Source organism: Montipora foliosa, chromosome 6, assembly GCF_036669935.1.
Source record: "Montipora foliosa isolate CH-2021 chromosome 6, ASM3666993v2, whole genome shotgun sequence".
NCBI classification, from domain to species: domain Eukaryota; kingdom Metazoa; phylum Cnidaria; class Anthozoa; order Scleractinia; family Acroporidae; genus Montipora; species Montipora foliosa.
Window position 1 is genome coordinate 48,857,663 of NC_090874.1, and position 23,395 is coordinate 48,881,057.

General features: G+C 39.9%; 2 protein-coding genes across 2 annotated transcripts in view; both read left to right on the top strand.

Moving 5' to 3' along the window:
• The window catches only part of LOC138007578 (very low-density lipoprotein receptor-like), a 48,987-nt gene extending 46,556 nt beyond the window's left edge, over nucleotides 1-2,431 (top strand). The window contains exon 16 of the mRNA XM_068854578.1: nucleotides 1-2,431. This exon is cut by the window's left edge and continues 1,755 nt beyond it. The gene's annotated coding sequence lies outside the window, so the exon portion shown is untranslated.
• Nucleotides 2,432-4,635: 2,204 nt separating this feature from the next.
• On the top strand, nucleotides 4,636-23,395 carry LOC138007579 (coatomer subunit beta-like). Its single transcript, XM_068854579.1, has 27 exons — nucleotides 4,636-4,813; nucleotides 5,884-6,113; nucleotides 6,215-6,277; nucleotides 6,387-6,493; nucleotides 7,006-7,120; nucleotides 7,353-7,445; nucleotides 8,563-8,700; nucleotides 9,020-9,139; nucleotides 9,298-9,405; nucleotides 9,639-9,716; nucleotides 10,233-10,301; nucleotides 10,663-10,808; nucleotides 11,113-11,209; nucleotides 11,940-11,991; nucleotides 12,287-12,419; nucleotides 13,199-13,319; nucleotides 15,186-15,257; nucleotides 15,949-16,107; nucleotides 17,539-17,628; nucleotides 17,735-17,821; nucleotides 17,957-18,101; nucleotides 18,625-18,692; nucleotides 19,015-19,066; nucleotides 20,291-20,436; nucleotides 20,906-20,995; nucleotides 21,707-21,859; nucleotides 23,058-23,395. The coding sequence occupies exons 1-27, from the start codon at nucleotides 4,723-4,725 to the stop codon at nucleotides 23,115-23,117; spliced, it is 2,883 nt and encodes a 960-aa protein (XP_068710680.1). The 5' UTR covers nucleotides 4,636-4,722; the 3' UTR covers nucleotides 23,118-23,395.

The window sequence follows — 23,395 nt, forward strand, 5'->3', positions numbered from 1 at the left end:
CTCCGGCCGGGGCTCGAACCCGCGACCTCCAGCATGGCAGCCCGATGCTCAACCAAAACTTTAAACTTCACGTAACGTGTCTTCTCTTTGCAATGTGAGGTAGTTGTGACGTGGTCCTTGTATTATCACAATTCTCAATCTTCTGGTAACCTCAGTGGTTCGTTAGCTGCTTGCATCTGGAGTGATTGACCAGTCAATGACCGCGGCCCGAGGGCTTAAAGCCCCAAATTTCATTCCCTGTCGACGTGTTAAGATTTTTGACACCCCAAAACGACAACGTGGAAAGACAAGGATGTATTCTGTAAATACTGTATTGTTAGATTTAGAATGATACTGTCGGTTGTTCGAAAGGTAGATAGTGTTTTCCACAGGATAAATCACTCGCCAGCGGTAGACAGCGAGCAAGCTGTCCACAGGCAGCCTAGCTTTGGAGAACTTGCTCGTAGGCTATCCAGGGGATATAGGTCTACCACACCTCATTGACTTGTTCAAGGGATGTTTCTTATCCCCGGGCTGTGCAATCCACCCTTTGACAACTGGAGCAGGGGATATATGATGTAAATCGTTGATTGTTTGAATCCTGCGTTAAGTTGCGTTTGTTCCCCCGCAGGAAAGGAGGAATGTTCTGATGTTCTGGATTAGTGCTTATTTTGTTTAGTTTTTCATCACCGGAGCTCGCTTAATGTTGATAACCAAAGTGTTGTGCTGGCCATAGCATTTATTTGGCAGTAAATTAATTAACTTTTTTGTTGCAATAAGTTCTTGCAATTGTCTTCGTAAAAATAATCTAAAAGTAAAAAATGGCGCAGGGTATAGAAATGTTGTAGAAACCAGGCTCAGCTTTATGGATTATTTTGAGGTTAATCAACGCGAGATGTAACAGGATTATTTTGATAAGCTAAGGCCCGTTTCAAACGTCGAACTTTTCATGTGCCGAATCTAATGCAAACGAGCAAAAACAATAGATTTTTCTCATTTTCATTAGATTCGCGGCATATGAAAAGTTCGACGTTTAAAACGGGCCTAATCCAGTCTTATTTTATCATCACGCTACTAAGTGTACAATCATGACGTAAATACTCTATGTCAACTGAACCTTGACGGGTCATTTATTTATCTTGTACGTGTCGTTCAAGTTAGAATTAATTTTATGGTAGAAGAAGCTTTACAACGGCACTTGAAAAGCACATTTGGAAAACGTTTAAGTTTCGTGTAGGCAGAAACTCAATGTCGCAAAGTATGATGACCAATTCGAATCTGCGGCAGCCTAATGTTTTCGATATTTTTAGGTGGCGTCGAACCTTAACATATGGTTTGTCAGAACATTCGGAGAGCTTGGACAGTGCACCCTGACCTCTTTCTCTTAGCAAAAGAAAGAGAACGAGGTTGGTGCCCTTCTCTGACGAGGGAAAGCTGTGCTTGTTTTGTTCGTTGTAGAAGCTTCAGTTTATATATTCCTTCAAATTGGACAAGAACCTAATTAGAATGGTCCTTCGTGATCCATTGAGACCGACCGTAATAGGCCATTTTACAGTTGTTTGCTCAGTGACCTAGCCTATGAATGGCTGCGAGGCTGCCAGTGACCTTGTATTGATACAGACCTCACTGCTTTTATCATGTAAATTGTATTGCTGTGATTGTAATTAGTCTACATTTACATAAGAAAAGCACATAGGTTTTTATCAAAACGGGGTCACCGGCAGCCTCGCTTCCATTCTTAGGCTAGTTAACTTAGCTACAACTGGAAAATGGTCAATTCATCAGATGCCATGCCGGTATTTTGTCGCTGTTACGCGGTATCTGTCAAATTAGGTTTGCTTCTCAAGTGAACTTCAATATTAATAGTGTAGTGGGTATGGTATTACTTCAAGTTTGGGATGATGCCTCCTTTTGCTTCTTGCATGTCTCGGAGTTATACTGTTGTCTTTTGGTTTTTTTTTTTTTTTTTTTTTGGACGATTTTCAGTAAATTTCTGCTTAATTAGAGTTATCTGATCCTTGTGAGGTCTGCCTTAGGACCGATTTACAAGGTGCGATTTTTGTCGCATGCAACAAGCTTACGACAGGGCTACGACGTGACTTACGATTGTCATGTACTTCAGAAAAATGTCCTAGCAAGCATTTTATAACATGTTTTAAAACACTGCAACAATCGTAAGTCGTGTCGTACACTTATCGCATGCGCCAAAAATAGTCGACCCTTACCTTTGTCTTCACCTGCTCTTATTACCCTTAAAGAACAGGAGGCATCGCCCGCACTTATCAAACGTTGCTAACGATGTTTCATACTGAAACCAATAGTAAGCAAAATTGCTACCAACTGACTACAAATTTTCAGTATTGGAGGTGGAAGTTTTAGTATTGTAAATCTTCGCCCGTTGTATGTAAATTAAAGTTTAGGTTCGCGTGGATTAAATAATTTGTAGCTCATGGCTATTTGGTCTTGTATATCACTATGGGGTATGCCCTCCACAGGTGACCATGTGGTCTATCTGAAAGTCCTCTTCAATTAGCTGTGGGTGGATTTCGCCTTTGCTCGCTTGTTTGTGGGTTATTGACGTAGGCGATTTTTCCTGGTACTTTCTTTCCCTTCTGTTTGACACCTAGTTACTGTCCACACGTATCCGGAAATTTTTGAATCACTTTTCTTTTTTCGAATACGGCTTGCGTCCACACCTATCTGGCGAATTCAGTAGTCGTGTCCGGAAATGTTTTGAGTACGGTATGCAGAGTGGAAACTTTTTGATACGCTGCGAATTGGAACGTGTGGACGGTCGTATCCGCAATTAAATCACTTATTGGTTTTTGAGGACGCGGGAAAAGCGGAGTACCCGGAGAAAGAGCTCACGGTGTATATGTATATGACGCCGACCCGGGCCTCGCTGTAAAAACTGATAACCATTTGATTCTGCTAATGGCCCTTTTGACGTGAATTCTTAAATGGGCAATCCTCATAGTCGTATAACAGTCTTTCTTGGAGACCTGTTCAGATTCACTTTCTCATTTAGGAGAAATGAGCCATAATCAGGTCATGCTGATCCGACAAAGCAACAAAATAACTGCTTTTTACAATCTCCTTGTCAGATATACTTCCTCCAAAGAGTACAAACTACTCACAAATGTAATCCAAACATTTAAGGAAATTCCTATACAAGACCTTTGAAGGTGTTGCGCGACTTGCGTTCAGAATAAAGTTCACTCGAGGTCTGGAGTATTCGGTTTTCGCATGATAGCGATAAATATCATGACCTCAGTTTGTGTTATCGGCTTCGGCAGATAACACAAACTGACGATATCTTAAAATTGTTGACACATGGTACTCGTCAATTAAAGGCACCAAATAGTCTGCTGACTGTTTATGAATGGTCTTATAAGTGAAATGGGAGAAGTGCATGTGTTGTTGCTTGTGCATATAGTCGCTTTGCACCCCAAATGAGCAAATTCAAACAATTCAATCAAACTAGATGGTCTCTAGAGAGGAGAGAGAACGGGACGTATACAAAACATGGACCCCAGGTCAATGGACTACCCCTTTGGACCACCCCTTATTTTACAAAGTTAAAGTCGAAAAATCTTTAGACAAAAGAGGGGACTGATCCTTACACTTATCTGGACAATTTAAGCAATTGTCTCTTTGAAGACACTTGAAAAATTCAGGTGGTCTCAACGGGATTCCAATCCATGACCTCTGCGATGCCGACACAATGCTCTACCAACTGAGCTTTGAAGGCACGCATAGCTAGACGAATCTTTTTGGAGCCACCAAATTGGTGGTTTATTAGTGTCTACAAAACAGGCAATTGCTTAAATCAGTAGCCCATAACTAGGAGCGAACAACAGCTCAATATTCCCGCTAAAAATAGATAGATCGTACATGGGCTCCTGGGGCCGGTTCCTGAAAGGTGTAATAACTCTATTCCATGGATAAATGTGCCGGAATAAGGCACTTTATACCTGGAATAGAGTTATTACACCCTTCAGGAAGCGGCCGCTGGTCTATAAAAATACTGTAACAGATAAGTGCGAGGATCTCTTCTCTCTTTCGTCTGAAGACTTTTCTCCTTGTAAAACGTACTTAATTTACAAAATGAGGGGTGGTCCACAGGGGAGGCCCATGGACCGGGTCCATTAAGGGGTCCATGGACCGGGTCCACAGGGGTGGTCCATGGACCAGGGGTCCATGTTTTGTATACGTCCGAGAGAACGGCATCGTCTCTTGCAAATTCGTCGTTTATCTCTCGCACCGCTCCATCTCGCCGCGCCTGGCGTGCGAGAGTATGATTTTTTTCATCAATTTCCTTTTTCGAAACATTTGCTTTTAACTGAAGGTAGGTGCATTTAAAAGTTAAAAGCATGTCCAGGCAGTAGAGAGTGTTTTCACTCACGTGATCAGTAACCTTGTTTTTGCACAAAAACAAAAGAAAACGTTTGCACGATAATAGAGCTCAGTTCCCGGAGGAGTAGTCAGGGACGCCAACATGGCAACTGTTTTGTTTAGGGACACCAACATGGCCACCGTGATGGCACGTGAAAGATCGGAAAGTTTAAATTCGCGCGGTACTCCTGATACCGACCTTGGCGACGCTACGTGCAACATACACTACCACATAAACGTTAGCTGGTTGCATCCGCTAGTTCAAATTGCCACGTCAAGACCGCCATCTTCCTTCTTTGATGAACTACTCGCAGTTCGTTTAATAGGTTCGCTCTTAAAATTTCAAAGATGACCACGGCGGAACTACCTTGTTATACGTTAATCAACGTTCTCTCCGATTCAGAAGCCTTAAGTGAGCAAAAACTTGCTGAAGATCTCGGTAAGTTGCCCACTTTTAAATTTAATTAAGCTTACTCGCTCATTGCAGTTCGACCAAAGGTAGAATCATTAAAATATTATCTGTAAGAATCTAATTCCAAGACATGTCGAATGTCTCTTTTCTTACTCAATTAAATTGATTTCCAACTGGTTCTTGAAAGAAAGCCTCCATATGCTAACAAGAGAATGATAGTTTTATTCCTTTTGGTGGCTCGACAGTGCAGTGGCTATTAGGTGCAAGGGAAGGTATATACAGTTTATTGGTGGTCTTTGGCTCACTGGTCTGCTAGTGAATGATGAGTCACCGTTTAAAATAAGTTTAATTCTTTCAACCTTCATCGACCGCGGTGTTACTGCGCCTTTCAATAACATGCGGACTCATAAATTCAAAGGTCAACCGACAAAATAATGCGTTTTTCGCTACCGTCAATCAAATGTTCGGCGGCTCCTCCGAGGTCCCGACTACTGTTGAGCGCGCAGTAATCAAATCACATTGCTGATTCCAGTTCACTCAACATAGTCGAAAGCTGGGAGGAGCCGCCCAACATTTGATTGGCGGTAGCAAAAAAATGCATTTGTCGTTGACCTTTTAATTTAAGAGTCCGCATGTTATTGAAAGGCGCAGTAAACAACAAATGACAAATATCGTTTTGAATACAACAAATATTTAATCTAGAATCTAGTTAACGATAATTGGAATTGAACTGGCATAAGGAAGGAAAGAAGACGTATAGCAGTTATATGTTAGATTTCACTTAAACTTATGGAACATAATAATTATTTTGTCTTCTGTGCTTGATACACACAGAAATCAATAAAGGTTTTCCCTCACACTGAGGTCTTAATAAGGTACCCTCCTTCTACAGGTTGAGAAGCCGAGCCACTTTGTCAAGTATTTCAGGAGACATGGCCCAGTATTCTATAGTTAGCTATAGTTATTTATTTTTTTCACATTAGCGGCAGCACCTTGCCATTTTTAGCTTCCCTTAGCTGAATGCCCCTGATGATGAAGTCAGCTCATGAACTTGGCTTATGTATTAGGAATTAAACATTGTTTTCCTCTTTTATCAGAAAAAGGTGATCTGAGGGTTAAGACGGAATCACTGAAGAAAGTGATCCAACAGATATTGAATGGAGAGAAGATGCCATCACTTCTTATGGTTATCATCAAGTTTCTCATGCCACTGGATGATCATACCATAAAAAAACTTCTTCTGATTTTCTGGGAAATTGTCCCAAAAACTGGCAAAGATGGTAAATTGTTGCAGGAGATGATTTTGGTTTGTGATGCATATAGAAAGGTGAGGAAGTTGATGTTGTAAATTGGTAGGTCTTTCTCTCTATCTAGTCATGTTTTTACAGATTTTGTAATGTTCTATGCATTGTGTTCTCTGTTTTTAAGGACCTTCAACATCCGAATGAGTATATTAGAGGCTCTACCCTAAGGTTCCTCTGCAAGCTGAAGGTGTGTACAAAATATGACATAAGAATACATTTCATTTTTTTTAAGTAAATGTCATGGAAATACAAGTTAAATTATTTTGTTAAAAACATTTTCTTTTTCATTCAAAAAGGAAGCTGAGTTGTTGGAGCCCCTTATGCCAACTATCAGAAATTGTTTGGAGCATCGCCACTCTTATGTGCGACGTAATGCTGTTATGGCTATCTACACCATTTATAGGTTAGTTTTTTGTACTTTGTTCAATAAAGAAGTCATTTCTGATATTAATTCTCAAGATTTGGCAGACTTGAGTTGCATGTACTACCTAAAAATTAATAGGGTACATGTGGATGATGATTTTTAGTTTGACCCAATCCTTTGGTGTTCAAAAATTTTTTAATGCTCTTTTTGCAAAGGTTAAAAAAATGTTAACAAAATATCTGTGTAATTTGAAAAAAAGATTAGTGTCAGTATTTCCACCTGTTTTTTTTTTGTTGTTGTTGAACAGATACTCTGTGCCAACTTACACAGTTTTGAGTATCTGTTTTGCCAATTTTAAAAAAGACATTGCACCAATTCATTTGTAAAGGATGTCAATAGCATTTGAATAGACAAGGTGTTGGTTAGTCTAAAGGAATATACAGCAGCACCATCATGTGCATGCTATCAAAACCGATAAGTACATCAGTTTGGGGCTTAAATAATGTTATTGTTACACTTAGCATGAATTTTTTGTTGTTGCTTCCCCCCAGAAACTTTGATTTTCTCATTCCTGATGCACCAGAGTTGGTTCATACATTCCTGGAGCAGGAACAGGATGCATCTTGCAAACGCAATGCCTTCATGATGCTTATTCATGTTGATCAGGTGATTTGGCATTTAATTATTGTTTCAAGTCCACTTGGTCATCTTCTGGGTATTATTTAGACTATTCCTGCCAAAGTAAAATTGCTTAAATTGCTTAAGTGGGATGACAAAGAAATTATTGGTCCCATTAAGTTATATAGATTTATGTGGAGATAAAGTTGTAAGGTTTTGTAGGCAATTATTCTAGTTAAGGCTCAAGTTGATTATTCTTATTTTATATTTATCTTTGCAGGACCGTGCTTTGGAATACCTGAGTACATGCATTGATCAGGTCAACACATTTGGTGATATACTGCAGTTGGTAATCGTTGAACTGATTTACAAGGTACAGTCACTGGTATTGCTCATTGTTTAAGTTGTCTTAATGTACTATTTTACAAGTTAAATTTTTCCTGTATGCGTAGGGTTTTTAATTATTTATGGTACTTGCCTGGATCTCTGCGAGTGGCTTACTTGTATTCCTGCAGAAACAGTCAACTTCCTTCCTATGCCCAGTGTTTATTTTCCAGCCATCTTAGCGTACATGTGTAGGTTGTAAAACCTGGAAAGTTATTGATGTGTAGAATATTGATCTCCTGGCATAGGAATTCATGAAACTACAATGTGGGTCTCAGAAAGTCATGACAATGATACTTGTGTTTGATTCTGCTGGTAACAAAAACAAGGGAAGAAAAGTTCAATGAAATTTCCTTTGGCAGGAGATACCATTTTTTGACAATACAGTCGAACCTCGATTATCCGGACTCGTTGGGACTACACGAAATAGTCCGGATAATCGAGGGTCTGGATAATCGAGAATATGAATATTAATGAGGAACAAAAACTTATTACATTAAGAAAGCGACATTTAATCGTGAAACAAAACATTTGCAAATCGTTTGGGAAACAATTTGGTCTACATCTTCACTGTCCGTTGTGAATACCTGTACACGTGTCGGCAAACGTTATGATCTTTTCCCTTGCTCTTGCGGATATCAGATATCTGCCGTTTACTAACGCCATATTCAGCTGACAAATTGGTTCCTTTTTCTTCTTTCTCTAATCGCAAAATTATAGCCTGTTTATCTTTTATCGAAAGAACGGATCGAAATTTCACTTAGGCAACTCTAAGCCATTCAGAACTCATTCGAAAGTTCTGCATTAGTTACGACGTGTGGGAGCGCTGCTTTACTTTGCTTTTTGAAAGAGAAACAAACTCGCGTTTACTTTACTTTTCGACGCTGTAGTTTCAAAAAGAATATGGCTAGGGATCTTGATGATGACTAATAAATATTCATGACAAAATTGGGACCAGAGAAAAAGTCCGGATAATCAAGAAATCCGGATAATCGAGGTCCGGATAATCGAGGTTTGACTGTAATTATAAATGATTATTGGTTGGTTGAAGATCCTTGAAAGTGCAGTTCAAGAATTAAATTGAGTATGAATCCTGTTGCACATAGGTTTGCCATGCTAACCCAGCAGAGAGGTCACGTTTTATACGATGCATCTACAACTTGCTGAATTCTTCATCACCTGCCGTGCGTTATGAAGCTGCTGGAACTTTGGTTACACTATCATCTGCTCCAACTGCCGTAAAGGTACCAAGATTTGTCATGTTCTAAAACATAAGATTATGAACTTAGGGGGTATACATGTACCACAAAAATTGTAAAACAGAAATTTGAGCCTGTCACCAGGAAGAGTATCCAAGCATCAGTAGCAAAGAAGTGATTTATTTTATGTGTATGCTCAGTTTTTGTTCATAGTCAGTCCTAAATTTGCAAATGTTTTTTTTGCTGTCATGAATAAACATAATCATCTCCCCCTGGGAATAGGTGTATCAAATACACCTGCTTAATATTATTATTGTGTCTTCTGAGTGCAATCTAATGCTTTTCTTTTCTTTTATTTCAAAAGTCTGCTGCATCTTGTTACATTGAACTGATTGTCAAGGAAAGTGATAACAATGTAAAGCTTATTGTGCTGGACAGGCTGATTGCTCTGAAAGATAATCCATCCCAGGAAAAAGTCCTTAGGGTGAGTGGAATCTCATTCATGTTATTTTAGCCTCTGCCCACATTATTAACTTATTTGTCGATGAGACCTAAATTTGTAAAACCAAATAATTGTAATGTTCTTTATCTGCTAAGCAAGTGATCATCCCTTGAACTATGTAAACGTATTGTATCTTGTAGGAACTTGTTATGGACATCCTTCGTGTCTTGTCTTCCCCCGACCTTGAAGTGAGGAAGAAGACCTTACAGCTTGTGCTTGATCTGGTCACTTCACGCAACATACATGAGGTATAGAATGGCTCAAGACAGTGTTTAAAAAAATTATTGCATTACGTTATTAGCAAGTGTAGACCTCTGGCAGAAAATAGATTGAGTTACAAATTGAGCATAAATTATATGGAGGTCTGTGACTTAAGACTTTCAAGCTGACAGAAGGTTACACATCTTCTTGTTTACAATAATTATTATTTGAGATGTTCTTTTTCAGAACAAGCTAATGAAGTTTGCATTGTTTTTAACAGGTTGTTGCTGTTTTGAAGAAGGAAGTGACCAAAACCCACAATGAAAGTGAACATGAAGATATTGGTGGATATAGACAGGTATCATAAGTTTACAATGTACTCTCATTAATATATCCAGTACGAAGTGAATAAAATTAATAATGATTGTGAAATACATGTACAGTGTACATGTGTCTGAAAGACGTATAATTATTTTGAAATGTTGTTGTTATGACTCTAAGGGAGAACGATCATAGCTTCTTATTGCATCATCATTTACGGAAGGTATTTGAGTCCACAGTCATCCAGTTCCACAGATGACTTGCTTCCAAGAAGTACTGTACCTTAAGCTAAATGCATTCTTGAAGAAAAGAAGCACAAGTTAATTTTTCTTGAAACCCCCTATAATAATATACATGTACCACATGTACAAGGATGGCAGATCAAAAGCCACAAGAAAAATAGTACACTTTACAGAATTGATCTTTAGTTTAGTAGTAATTCTTAGCTTGGCACGGTGAATTGACTTGAATTGAGTTGAATTGAATTGAATTGACTAGAGTACTGTAAACTTTAAGAGCGCTAGTGATGGCTGTTGCCCTTCTCTTTGTGCAGATGCTGGTTCGCACTCTTCACACTTGCAGTGTCAAATTTCCTGATGTGGCTGTTTCTATTGTCCCACTGGTAAGAGAGAACTTTCTGTGTCATGGAAATAACTTAACTGGTTCTAAAACCCTAATGCCAAGGGTTCACTGTGTGGTAGGCTATTACAAGGCAAGCTCTGCTCTCAGCTATAATCGGAGATTGGCACTAATGGTTTTACAGCAAACTAGATACATGTAAGGACTTCATAAGATTCGTGAGGACATCAAAAGCAATGAAGACAATGCATTATTGATGCAAAAAAGTATTACAGAGATACTGTTTGCAAGTATTAGTAAATTGTCAAAGTTTGTGTACTGTATGTTTCCTTTTGTAGTGTTTTCATGTTTAAAAAAAGCAGTGAAAAGACAAGTTCTATAGGGTATTAAATTTTTCTTCATAGCTGATGGAGTTCCTTGGTGATACAAATGAGCAGGCAGCCTTTGATGTTCTGCTGTTTGTGAGAGAGGCAGTTCAGCGCTTTGAACAGCTGAAGCCAGTGATCATGGAGAAGTTGTTGGAAAATTTCCACACTATAAAGACTGTTAAGTAAGTATAATACTTATAACAAGGAAATGATCTTGTGAAGTGGAGTATACAATATTATTGGAGAAGATTGCATAACAAGAAAAAAACTCAGTTACAAATGTAAACAAAAGTGTGCATTTGACCTGAATATTGTATTCCTGTTTGCTTATCCCCTGTCAAAGCATTATGGAATTAATGTGTTTTGCTTTATTAATATTGCTACAAGCCCCCCTTACATTTGTATCGTCAATATTTCCTCCCTAGTAGAATATGAAAATACTCTTTCAAATTTCCAAGTTGCATTTTGAATGTTTGTTTAATTTAGGATTCATCGTCATGCCTTGTGGATCATGGGTGAATATGCAGTCAGCAAGCAAGACATTTTGGATGTCATGGATGAGATCAAGAAGGGATTAGGAGAAGTAAGACCATCATTGCGCATAGGTTGTTTTTTAACTATCTTGAGTGATTTTTAAACTACTGTCAGTGTGTGCAATTTGATCGTCAGAATTGTAGGGAAAATATCAACAAGTTGGTGCTTGGGTTTTGGATGAATTCACTTTTGTACAAAAAACATTCAAGAGGATGAAGGCACACATTTGGGGCTACATGCAGTTTTCTTTCTTTTAAAATATCATAGTCTTCTGTCTCACTGGGTTTAACCAGAAGCTTGTGACTTTGAAGCGTTTAAGTCTGGTTCAGAGCTGGGATTTTTTGAGTTGAAAAATTTCCTTATTTGAATGTAACATAGCTTGCACATTTGCGCATGTTCCCGTGCGTGCAGCTTTGATCTTATTTTGGTCCATATTTGGGCATAAAATTGGTGTTCTAAAATCCTCAGCTTTGTTTCAAGGAAAAGAGTTGCAAGTTACACACTTCCCGATCATGTGCTTCTGGTTTAACCCATAAGCTCCTGAAGCACCCCCCCCCCCCCCCCACCTCCTTCGCTCCATTGATGAGTAAATTGTCTGTTGTCACACAGTAAAATCTATCAAGTCTCAGTCCTAGGGGTCAATAGGTTAACAGTCTACTAGAATACGAAGAAGCTGTAAGTGCAGTGTCGTGCAGTGTATTTCTAGCATGGGCTGTGAACCAAGTCACTACGAGTTGGTGTTTTGCTGACCATCTTCTTTTTCTTGTATTCCTCTCAAGGTTCCCATTGTTGATGATGAAATGAAACGAGCTGCAGGCGACGTCCCGGAGGGTAAGAAATTGTAGTTATCCACCTCCATTCCTTTCTCCCCTTAAAAGTATTATTTCACAAAAGATAGGTAAATATGGCACTATAGATGGTTAAAATAAAGAGACATTGCTGGACCAACACATTTACTTTGTCAGGTGACATGTAAATATTGAATTCTGTATGAGTGCAAACATTTTTCTTGCAAACCGTACACTTACTGTGACGCAGTGATAAATAATTGTAATTTAGGCAGCATCTAGAATGATATTTTGTCCTCAGATTGTGACTGATTCATCTTGTTTATTTATTTATTTAGGGTCTGATTCAGCTCTGTCCCCTCAGAGTGTCGGAGGGCAGCGTCTGGTGACAGCTGATGGAACATATGCTACTCAGAGTGCACTCAGTGCCCCTGGTCTTACTTCCCTGCTGAAAAAGGATGAGGAAAAGAGGCAAGAGTATTTAATGTGTCCAGGATTCTTGGCAATTTGAATTACACACAGATGGAGAGGTGGTTTAAGAGGATGTCAAACTCGTGCTTCCACAGAAAAATTAGCCTGTTTTAAGTGGCACTGAAATGTCAATTCCTACATGTTTCGTGAAAGTAACTTATTCTGTGTTCAGAAAATAATTGAGAAAACAGTATATCCAGACAAATTTACAAGAATTTTTTATCAGAAATGTTTTTTTTGTGGTAAGGTCTATTTTTATGGTAGTGCACTTTAGTCACTACACTCTGTGTTACCAGGCCTAAGAATAAAGAGTGTAAGTCTGTGGCAGCAATAGGCTCGCAGCGCATTCATAAATCACGAACAAAATAAACAGGTCTGTTGGAAGCGAGCTTGAATTTCAACAAATGAGCCTCAAAATTGGCAAGAATTTGTGACACTAATGAATAATGAAGCAGCTTCTATTTCCAAAACGATGGAATTACCTGGTGATAAATAACCTCGTCTAGGAGAGTGAATTTTTGACTTTGCAGAAACAATGGTCAACCTTGAGAGTTGGACAATTGTGATCTTTGTGTTGAATTTGCACATTTCTTGTCGAACTATTATAGCACTTGAAAGAAACAAAAAAAACTAACAAAAGCTATGTTTCTGACATCAAGTCATATATTTTGAGGTCACCCATCCGGATACTAACCCCGCTGGACAGGCTTAAATGGTGGTGTGGCAGGCATCTAAATCAGCTTCTTACTGTCGTGCATCGATCTTGTGTTTATTTACAGGCCTCCCTTGCGTCAGTACTTGCTGGATGGTGAGTTTTTTGTGGGAGCAGCCATTGCTTGTACGTTGACAAAGCTTGCACTGCGTTATCTGGACATTGAAGAGAACAAGGAAAGACAAAATGTAAGATTACATTAAAAACATGTTTAGCAATAACTATAATTTAATTAAATTTCTTAGGCCTTGACCTACACTGTATCTGTGTTTGGGCTGGTTTTCACAAGTACAGAAGCACCAATGATACGCATGTTCATTAACTTATTAGAGTGTCTTTCGTTGTAACAAAAGGTAGTGATGACCAAGATTTCTTGGGCTTATGCTTAGGCTGCTAGTGAAAACAAGGCTTAAGAGTTCACCCAGTTGTTGCATCCTAGATTTAAGTGTTTTAGTCCACTTATTATCTGGTTCTCTTCTCTTCTCTTCTCTTCTTTGAAAGGTTTTTCTCCAGGTACTCTGGTTTTCCCCTCCTCAAAAACCAACCTCTGATTTCATAGAGCGTTTTTCAACTGAGTGTCGAAAGTAATTAGCGCATTGCTTTGGTTTAAATATGATTAATTCACTCAGTGATTGGTTCAAAGTTCTCGCACCACTTTTTCAACCAATCAGAAGTGAAACCAAAACCAATCCTGGCTTGCGCGTGCACACCTTCCCGCGCTTTGTGTTGGCTACATGCAATTACTTCTAGTTTTGATTGGTTTTTTACTGGATTGTCTCCGTCCTGTTTGATTGGCCAAAGTAATTACTTTGGTTTTGGTTTTACGACACTCGATTGAAACTGACTTTATTATGTTGATTTAATTTTTGTTTGGTGTCCCCAATTACCGTCTGAGCACGAAAATACACTAGACAATGAAATACTGGTAAAGGTAATCATCATCGTCATCTGCCCCTAGTAGGTAGTCGTATTTGACTGGTGCATGGGAGGTTGTGGGTAAGCCACTGACAGAAAGAAATTGAGAAGATGTCATATCAGAAAAAGAGTCATGTCCCCTTTAAAGGGACACTCATGGCTTTTGTAACAATTTCTAGTCAATATTCCATAAACTTCATCTTTTGACACCTTGATGGCTTTCCCAACTCCTCTTCATTATTATTTTCTTACACTATTCGCCCGTATCAAAATACCATAATACCCTTTGTTTGTCCCTCCAAAATTTTGCGTAAGCATTGTTTTTATTTTCTCTTTGGACTTACAATGGTCCCAAGAGAAACTGGAAACAATGCTTTTATGCAAAATTTTGAAGGGACAAACAAAGAGTGTTATGGTATGTTTGATACTGGCGAATTCAAGTGAATCTAAAACAAGAGGGTCATCCAAAAGGTTTTAGCGACTTTAATTTATACAAGTTACAACTTGAAAACTTGAAAACATTCACCTGATGTTTTCAAGTTTGTACCCAACTCTCTCTTTGCCATTCGTCGCAGAAAGGAGGTAAAGATAGTTGTTACGATTGAACTCATTGACTCCTCAAGCACTCTGGGACACCCCCAGTTGACGAATAAAATCGTCTGGCATTAAACAGAGTAAAATCTGTCAAGTCTCACTCCCAGGGGTCAATGGGTTAAGGGAATCAGTATTTCATAATTTTGTGACTGCCATCAGCTGAGCAGCATCCGTTGGATTTTCCATATGTTATGTTAAGACATCGTGACAGTATGCCTTTAAACAACACTTGCATGGGACTGGAAAAAAAAAAACCTCAAGCCATTACTTGGTCGATGAATCATTCAGTTAGTTGGGGAAGCCTGTGAATCCTACTTGCCATGAAAGAGTGTAAGTTTGCACAGCTGCCATTGGCACTAATAAAGCATTCTGGAAGACCTCACCAAAACGTGTTGCAAAACACACTGACTTCATAGTCAGTGAACCATATAAAGGCAACATCATTGCTACTTCCACATCCTGTCCATTGCCACTTCCACTCTCCTTTCATACACAGTTCTTCTGCTGGTCACTACTGGAATGCAATTGTTTTTATTTTGTTGAAGGTATTATGTGCCAACTGTATGCTCATCATGGCCAGCATTTTGCACCTTGGAAAGTCTGGTATACCAAAGAAGGTAATGTGTCCTAATGTGTCTGTTTCAGTTTAAAACCTCTTTTTCACTAAATATCAAGCATTTTAAAGATGACTGGCATACCATTGTTTCTGTTTCCATGATTAATTTTCATGTGCTTTGGATTGTGAACGTAGTTTTTGTCGCTATTGTTTTGACACAACAGTCACCGTAATGTGCTTTGTCTGTTTGTCGGAGCATAATTAATCGAGGGACTGGTTATGAAATCTTACAACCTTCAAAAGCGAGAGCAGTGTTGTCGTAATCGATGTTGAATTGACCGTGACAGTTCACAATCTTTTGTTTTTGCTTCGCAAGGGTTCGCAGATTAGTTGCCCATAATTTAATCGAAAGATTTGATTGGTTATATTCTCGTCGGAAAAAAAGGTTTGTTTTGTGCACCGTCAAGGCGAAAAATGTAGACAAAAATACGAAACCATATCTAACCATAACCATCTCCATGCATTAACTATGGTCGGAGAAAGTCCACGCTTTGCTGACAGGATAAGCCTGCAAAGCGTGCTTGCATTTGAAACGCAAGCTCGAATTTTCTAACAGTTTGTCCAAAGTCCTTTGCTGTGCTTTCACTTCAGGTTCTAGTTTTACACAGGATCGATTTTTTAAACAATTTGTCTGTGTTCGTTCAGGTTTGATTTTGCTTGTTTTACACGTAGCTTCCTCTTTTACTCCTTAGGTTATCACAGATGACGATGTTGACCGCATCTCTTTGTGTGTGCGTGTGGTCGCTGAGCGTGTCCCCCTCATGAAGAATATCTTTACTGTCGAGTGCCGCAACTCGCTGTCTTCCATGCTGGATGCTAACAAGAGGGGAGAGGACGAAAAAGTTAACAAGGTTTGTCATGTTTTGCTCAGAAGAGATTTTTTTTTTCCAGATTTTGGCCACGTGAAAATCGTGGGGAGAGGCTGAGGTCTAACTTTTGCGAGGACAGAATGTAGAAGAATCGCACTGCTACACAGGCAAGGCGCCTAAAGAAGCCATCGATGTTTTTGCAGAATTTCGCAGCAGGATTTAGAGCATTAGTGAATTACTACTTCTGCCCAGAGTACTACCGGCAGAATGCAGCACTTTATTAAAAAGAAGAACACCTTAAAAACAATAGCACGAGGGAAAAGAGTTCTAGTACTGAACTGAAACTCTCCTGGGATTTTTTCGGCATGAAAAACTTGTTAACGTTCCTTGTTGATTGCTGATGGGCGATCAAAAGTCTGTGCGGTATATCCTTCCAAAAGCACTGACCTTGAAGCGTGTAATTTAGGACTCTTTTCCTGGTTCAGAGCTGGGGTTCTTTTAATTTAATTTAGGTCTCTTTTCCTGTTGCCCAAGGCTAACCAAATGCTTGGCCTACTATAAGACGCCATTTATCTGCTTGTGATCCAGCAGTAAAAGAAGCAGCATTCATGAGTCTGGTCAGACCACTTATAGAATACGCCAGTAGTGCTTTGGATCTCCACACTGAACAGCTCATCGCGGAAGTTGAAAAAATTCAACGCAGAGCAGCACGCTTTGTCCTTTCTGACTATAAAAGCTTTGAGCCTGATTCTATGTCAATGATATTAAAAAAACTTGGCTGGACACCTCTAAAGCTTCGTAGACAAATAAACAGAATAATTCTCGTTAACAAAGGCTTAAATAACCTGGCTGCTCTTCCCTTCCTGGAATCACTCCAGAAACCCACCAGGGGATCAAGACATACACTGTGAACACTATATCCCACTCTCAGCTCGTACCAATTTGTATAAATACAGTTTCCTACCACAAACAGTAGCTAATTGGAACAGTTTACCTCAATCTATTATCTACCTATCTACTATACAAAAATATGGTTTATCAACGGAGTTGATAATGTAAATTGACCACCGTACAGAGATTCTAAAAGCTGACGTTTCGAGCGTTAGCCCTTCGTCAGAGCGAATCGGCTAACGAAGGGCTAACGAAGGGCTAACGAATCGGCTGACGAAGGGCTAACGCTCGAAACGTCAGCTTTTAGAATCTCTGTACGGTGGTCAATTTACATTATCAACTCCGTTGATAAACCAAATTTTTGTATACTACTTCCCCACCGACGCAGCACCACAGTTTCTTTAGAAACTACCCCTTCATTTACCTATCTACTAGCCTAGGAGCCTTTCAAGACTCCTTAGCATCGTATTATTGTTAGTAATTCTAAACCGTTAGACTGCTGACACTGTGCATTATATCTTTATGAGGTAGCACAATGAAAGTGAAGTGAAGAACATGATCTGTTTTTTTTTTATATTTTAGATTGATTTGGACAAGGTTCTCTCAGTTCAGGTGGATGACCCTATACCCTTCATGCAGTTGCTAGCCAAGTCTGATTCTGGAATCTCAGAAGTAAGAAAACTAGAACTTGAGCTGATTTGCTAATTTGCAGTTAGGTGGGTTAACGCTCAATAATAATGTAATCAAGGCTGAGCCGCTTTGCGTGCTTGTTTTAAAGGATCAGTTTGCATTGGCCCTGTCACAAGCGGTTGGTTCTGTTGGTGGAAAGAAGGAAGATGAACTGGTTGGCTCTAAACTCAACAAGGTACAGTGGTTTTTTTGCTTTGCACTTTTGACTATTTCCTCGCTTGACTACTTCTTAATCGGTACCATTCACGTGGGAATGACGGTTTAAGAAGATTATAGGATAGCACTGGGCTAATATTCTTTCATTTGACAGGTTGCACAGTTAACAGGCTTCTCTGACCCAGTCTACGCCGAGGCCTACGTGAATGTGAATCAATATGACATTGTCCTGGACTTGCTGATTGTGAATCAGACATCAGACACGCTGCAAAACGTTACTCTCGAGTTGGCGACGCTTGGTAAGCAAATACTTCATTCTCCACTCACGGAGCGATTTTAATTGAGCCGCAAAGCCAAAACCAAGGTGATCAATATTTTGGCTAATTACAATAGATGCAGACCGTCAAATGAGCCAGTACATACGTGTCCAATACCTGCAGAACAGCTGCATAATGACATTCATGGTGCTACCCCTAGATCAGCCCCTGAGAACTCCATGCATTACTTTTTGGTTTGGCTTCTGGTACAGTAAGGTCATTGTTAGAGGCCGGGTCACTTTGTGACGCGTACACCAATTAATGTTGATCTAACTTTGTAGCTGTATAGACCTCTTGCACGTCTTGTTTCCCCATTTCAGACCACGTGATAAGTAAAGTTTGTTTACGAGCCAAGTGGCCCATCAGAGCCGGAGCTTATCCCGGTTTCTGTGGCATGAGAGTGTTACGCAACAGTTTTTGGGTTGTTCCTTTTCGTTTTGATATAGTTCATTGTGATTCAGTCGTTTGTGTTACTCCAACAAGCTTTTATCTTTTGTGTTTCCAGGTGATCTGAAGCTGGTTGAGAAGCCACAGCCCATTATGTTAGGACCAAATGACTTCTCTAACATCAAGGTACATTTTGAGTTGCAGTTTTCGCGGGCCTACATTTTCGCCGGTCAATTATTGAAGGATTAACAGGTTGTGCCAAGTGTTCCACTGACGACGATTACGTTTATTTCTTGCCGTGATAACTTAGTTGTTTGGTTTGACGGGTGTGTTGAACGGTGCTATCCATAGTGATGCGTTTTTTGGCTGTTAAGTTTTTGCAGTTGTTCAAGATCCCGCTCACTTTACCACGAGCGTCATTCTTGTATCAGAAACACGTGGCATTTCTCAGTTGTTGCGAAATGATTTTCTTCTACCTTAATTCAAGTATTATAAACCTCCATTTTAGGCGAACGTCAAAGTGTCATCAACGGAAAATGGCATCATTTTTGGCAACATAGGTAAGCTTGACAACCATTTCCTCTCAGCGGCCACTGTAACAGTTTCAGGGAGGTTTCACAGCTACCAGTCGACTTATATTCTCATATCATCTTCTCAGACTGGTCAACGAACAACTTTACCCTTTAACTGGAACTTCAAACGGATTCCATGTTTCCTATTGCAAGGGCAGGGGTCATTAATCAGTGCTCCTATATACAGAGAAGGCGGCTTGCTCAGAACGAATAGAATTTTTATATTTCTTGTTCAGTTGTGATCTTTATTTCGCGTACTGCCAAAAGCTTGAACCAGATTAAACTTGGTGTGCAAAGTAAGATCGCATTTTTCATCATTTTCCGTTACACCCTTAGCATACTAAAACCAATTGTGGCTAACTCGCACTCGTTTTCTTGTGCTTAGCTCAGGCTACGTGTATTTTCTTCAGCCTATGATGATGGACTCTGCTCTCATTGGTTACTTCGAGGTCACATGACATCTAACAACAAAACTGTTTCCCGCCATTCCTGCGCGAATGTTTCACCCGCGAATGTTGATCGACGACCGCCGTTGCTGTTGCCATTGCTCGTTTTTCTTTTTGTGCTGTATAACAAATCACTTGATGACTGGTCCCGAGGGAAACAGTTCATTTTGTTTCCTTCGGCTGCGCCTCGGGGAAACAATGAGATTCTCGGGAAACAAAATGAACTGTTTCCCTTAGGACCAGTCATTAAGTGTTTATTATTATACATTGGTGTCACCTATAAGCACGCAGCTAATTCTTGCTTGCTCCGTTTCTCTTACGTCATACCTACAAACAATAGATTTTATATATGTAGAATTGACGTCATACCTACAGACAATAGTTTTATGCATGCAAAAGTGACGTCACCTAATACACTAACCAGCAGTTTGATCAGTTTTGTCATGGCGGAGCTCAGCTCAGGAATATGCATAATAAAACAATTATTGAATTCGGTTTTCGCATGTTAGCGATAATTCTCAAGGCCTTAGTTTGTGTTATCCACCTCAGCCTTCGGCTTCGGCAGATAACACAAACTTTGGCCTTGATAATTATCGCTAACATGCTCAACCTCATCCAATAATTGTTAATTATTTTAGGTTCGTAGTGAATCAGATCCAAGATAGTGAATGCAATGGATAATAAATTTGACTGGTTTTCTCCGGCTGCTGTGACAAAGCAAAGTAATTACTACTTCTTGATATTGTTTGTTGTGATTTCTTGACAGTGTATGATGTCTCGGGCGGCACTGGAGATCGTAACTGTGTTGTGTTGAATGACATTCACATTGACATCATGGATTACATCGTGCCGGCTACCTGTACCGATTCAGATTTTAGGCAAATGTGGGCTGAGTTCGAGTGGGAGAACAAGGTAAATTGCTCACATTTTATGCTGCGTAAAAGTTGTGTGCAGTCGTTGCGAATCTTCGGGTATCAGCAAGCTCATAGACCCTATACAAAAATGGCTGCCTTTGAATTATTCTTGGTCGAAAATCACCAAAGTTCAACTTTGAAACCTTTCTACATCACTAGTAAGTGAATCTCGAACGAAGAGGTGAGTAGAGAAATTGTACAACCCGTTCTCACTTTCATCCAGTTAAACAGAAAATTTGGCCCAACCTTTTCAAATCTCTATCTGGCTTATTTGCCGAAGAAACCGCGTCAATGAATGTTTGGCCGTTATCTTGTAGCTGGGATGGATCTAAAAATGTGAACTCTGTCTCAGTAAAATCGTTGGACATCAGAATGAAACGAGAGTTCTGCATGGGTGTTGCAGTTAAGCTTTGTACCTTGTCTTTTTCACAAGCCCCTTAACCTAACTTTGTTTGTTTTTTTCTTAGGTAACAGTCAACACGAACATTACCGACCTGAGGGAATACTTGGATCATTTGATTGCTTCAACAAACATGAAATGCTTAACACCAGAGAAGGTATAAAGATATTCAAATTTGCCAACCACCGAACTAAAGTCCGAACCAAAGAAGTCATACAGCCAATAAACCGCTGGCCACAGTTGCTCAAAGGCTGATTAACTTTATCCAGTGAATAAGGCTATGCAAAGAGTTCAGTGCGCGAAAATTTACCCACTGGATTAAGTTATCCCGCCATTGATCAACTGGGGTGTGGTTGGCCCATGGGAGCAGTGGTGGCTCAGTGGTGAGAGCACTCGCTTCCCACCAATGTGGCCCGGGTTCGATTCCCAGATCCGGTGTGATATGTGGGTTGAGTTTGTTGGTTCTCTACTCTGCTCCGAGAGATTTTTCTCCGGGAATTCCGGTTTTCCCTTCTCCACAAAAACCAGTATGATTTGATATGTATTTGTTACATTCATTTGTGCACGACCCTACAAGCTATTCAACATTTTCGTGTGAAATTAAAAGTTTTATTATTATTAGAAACGTAACTCGAAATATTGCTGAGCCCAGCAAATGCCAATCTGCAACTCTGTTTCGAAAAGAACGTTTCAACCTTGGGGAAAACGCCGCCACTCTTTCACCTCTCGTAACTTAACAAAGAGGAAGCTATGGAGCAGAGAGACTGAAGGTTAAGTAACCTCACAAAATGAAATAGAGACAAACTGCAACAGCACCCAGGAGAGTTTAGTACTGTTAACCTTTGGAAATGCCTTTGTTTATCGACAGGCTTTAGCGGGGGAGTGTGGTTTTATGGCAGCTAATCTCTACGCTCGAAGTATATTTGGAGAAGATGCTTTGGCCAACGTGTCAATCGAGAAACCAAGCAACCAATCCGGGCCTTCGGTTACAGGTCACGTGCGCATCCGAGCGAAGAGCCAGGTAAACAGATGTCATTTATTGCATAACTTGTACGTTGTGCAAAAAATTATACATTGGCGAGACAAGTAGACGACTAGGCGACCGATTCCGCGAACACCTTCGCGATGTTGAGAAGAATGACAAGGATGCATCTAAGCCAGTCGCTCGTCATTTTAATCTTCCTAACCACTCCAAAAAACACATGGCTATCCGCGGCCTTTCCCTATATCTAGGTGCGACGGAAAGCCGCAAGAATCTGGAACAAAATTCATCTTCCAAATCGGCACCCTTAATCCTCACGGTATTAACGAACGCTTTTCATTTAACTAATATATTCCTATTTTTCACGTTGCCATGTTACCACCAATAGCGTACCTCCTACTCTGCTAACTAGACGTAACCCACAATTCCTCGATTCGCTCTGACGAAGGGCTAACGCTCGAAACGTTAGCCTGTTCCAGGCAACCAGGTAGCCGAGAAAACGAAAACAACTGCGTAGGAAAAGCGAGTGGGGGATTGGGTCAAGCCCCCATTTATTTTTCTCTTTCCCTACCATCTGGGAGCCTTGAACAGGTTATCGAAACGTCAGCTTTTAGAATCTCTGTACGGTGGCCAATTTACATTATCAACCACAGTTTTTTTAGAAACTACCCCCTTCGAACAGAATCAAGGTTGTCACCACATTGTTACTAGGTAAACTGCCTCTCCAGAACTGAACCTAAATTGGCTTGAACGGCATTTTTGTCAGTGAATAGGTGCAATGCAAACATTAACCGACGTGCACTCGCGTTTCTCACTGAACCTTATATTTGGTCATTTTACGTTGTTGTTATAGAAGAGGATGGGAAAGAATTGTTCTCAATTGCAAGTGCACATTGAGATCGTGCAAAGCCATAAATTTTTTACCCATTAGACCTGATGGTTTTTGGCCCTCTGGCTGTCGCAGAGGTCGTGTTCGCCTTGTTGTTTAAGGACGAAGGGAAACTAAATAGTTCAAACGTTTCGTACGGAACGCGGGGTTCCACTTCGGTAGTAAATCGTGATTGGCCTCCCTTGAGCGTTCCAAGAATTGACCGCATGATTGATCTAGCCAAGCGACACATCGTTCCATTGGCTTTTCCCTTGAAATTTGTAGCAGTTATATTCAGGCCAAATCGTAATTCGCTATTCTTGGTAATAAATCAATGACATGAGTGAATGCTTTTTTTTTTTTTTGCAGGGAATGGCGCTTAGTTTAGGAGACAAGATCAACCTATCCCAGAAAAAGACAACTAAGTAGAAATCAATCTAATCCCTGATTTGCATACTTGGTTTCCTACTTAACAGTCACTGGCCTCTGTTGCCTGGCTTAGTCAGTTTTATTTTTGTTTATCATATTACGCACTTGTCCCACTGTGGCATGTTATATCTTGGGTCATGGGATGGGTGTTGTTCAGAAGTTTCCAAAAAAAATAAATATATGTACATCTGTTCCACTGTGAAAAGCGGAAAGCAAATGATATGTAAGCAATAATTAATGAATAATAAATTGAGAGCACATCTTAAACCCTGAACTTG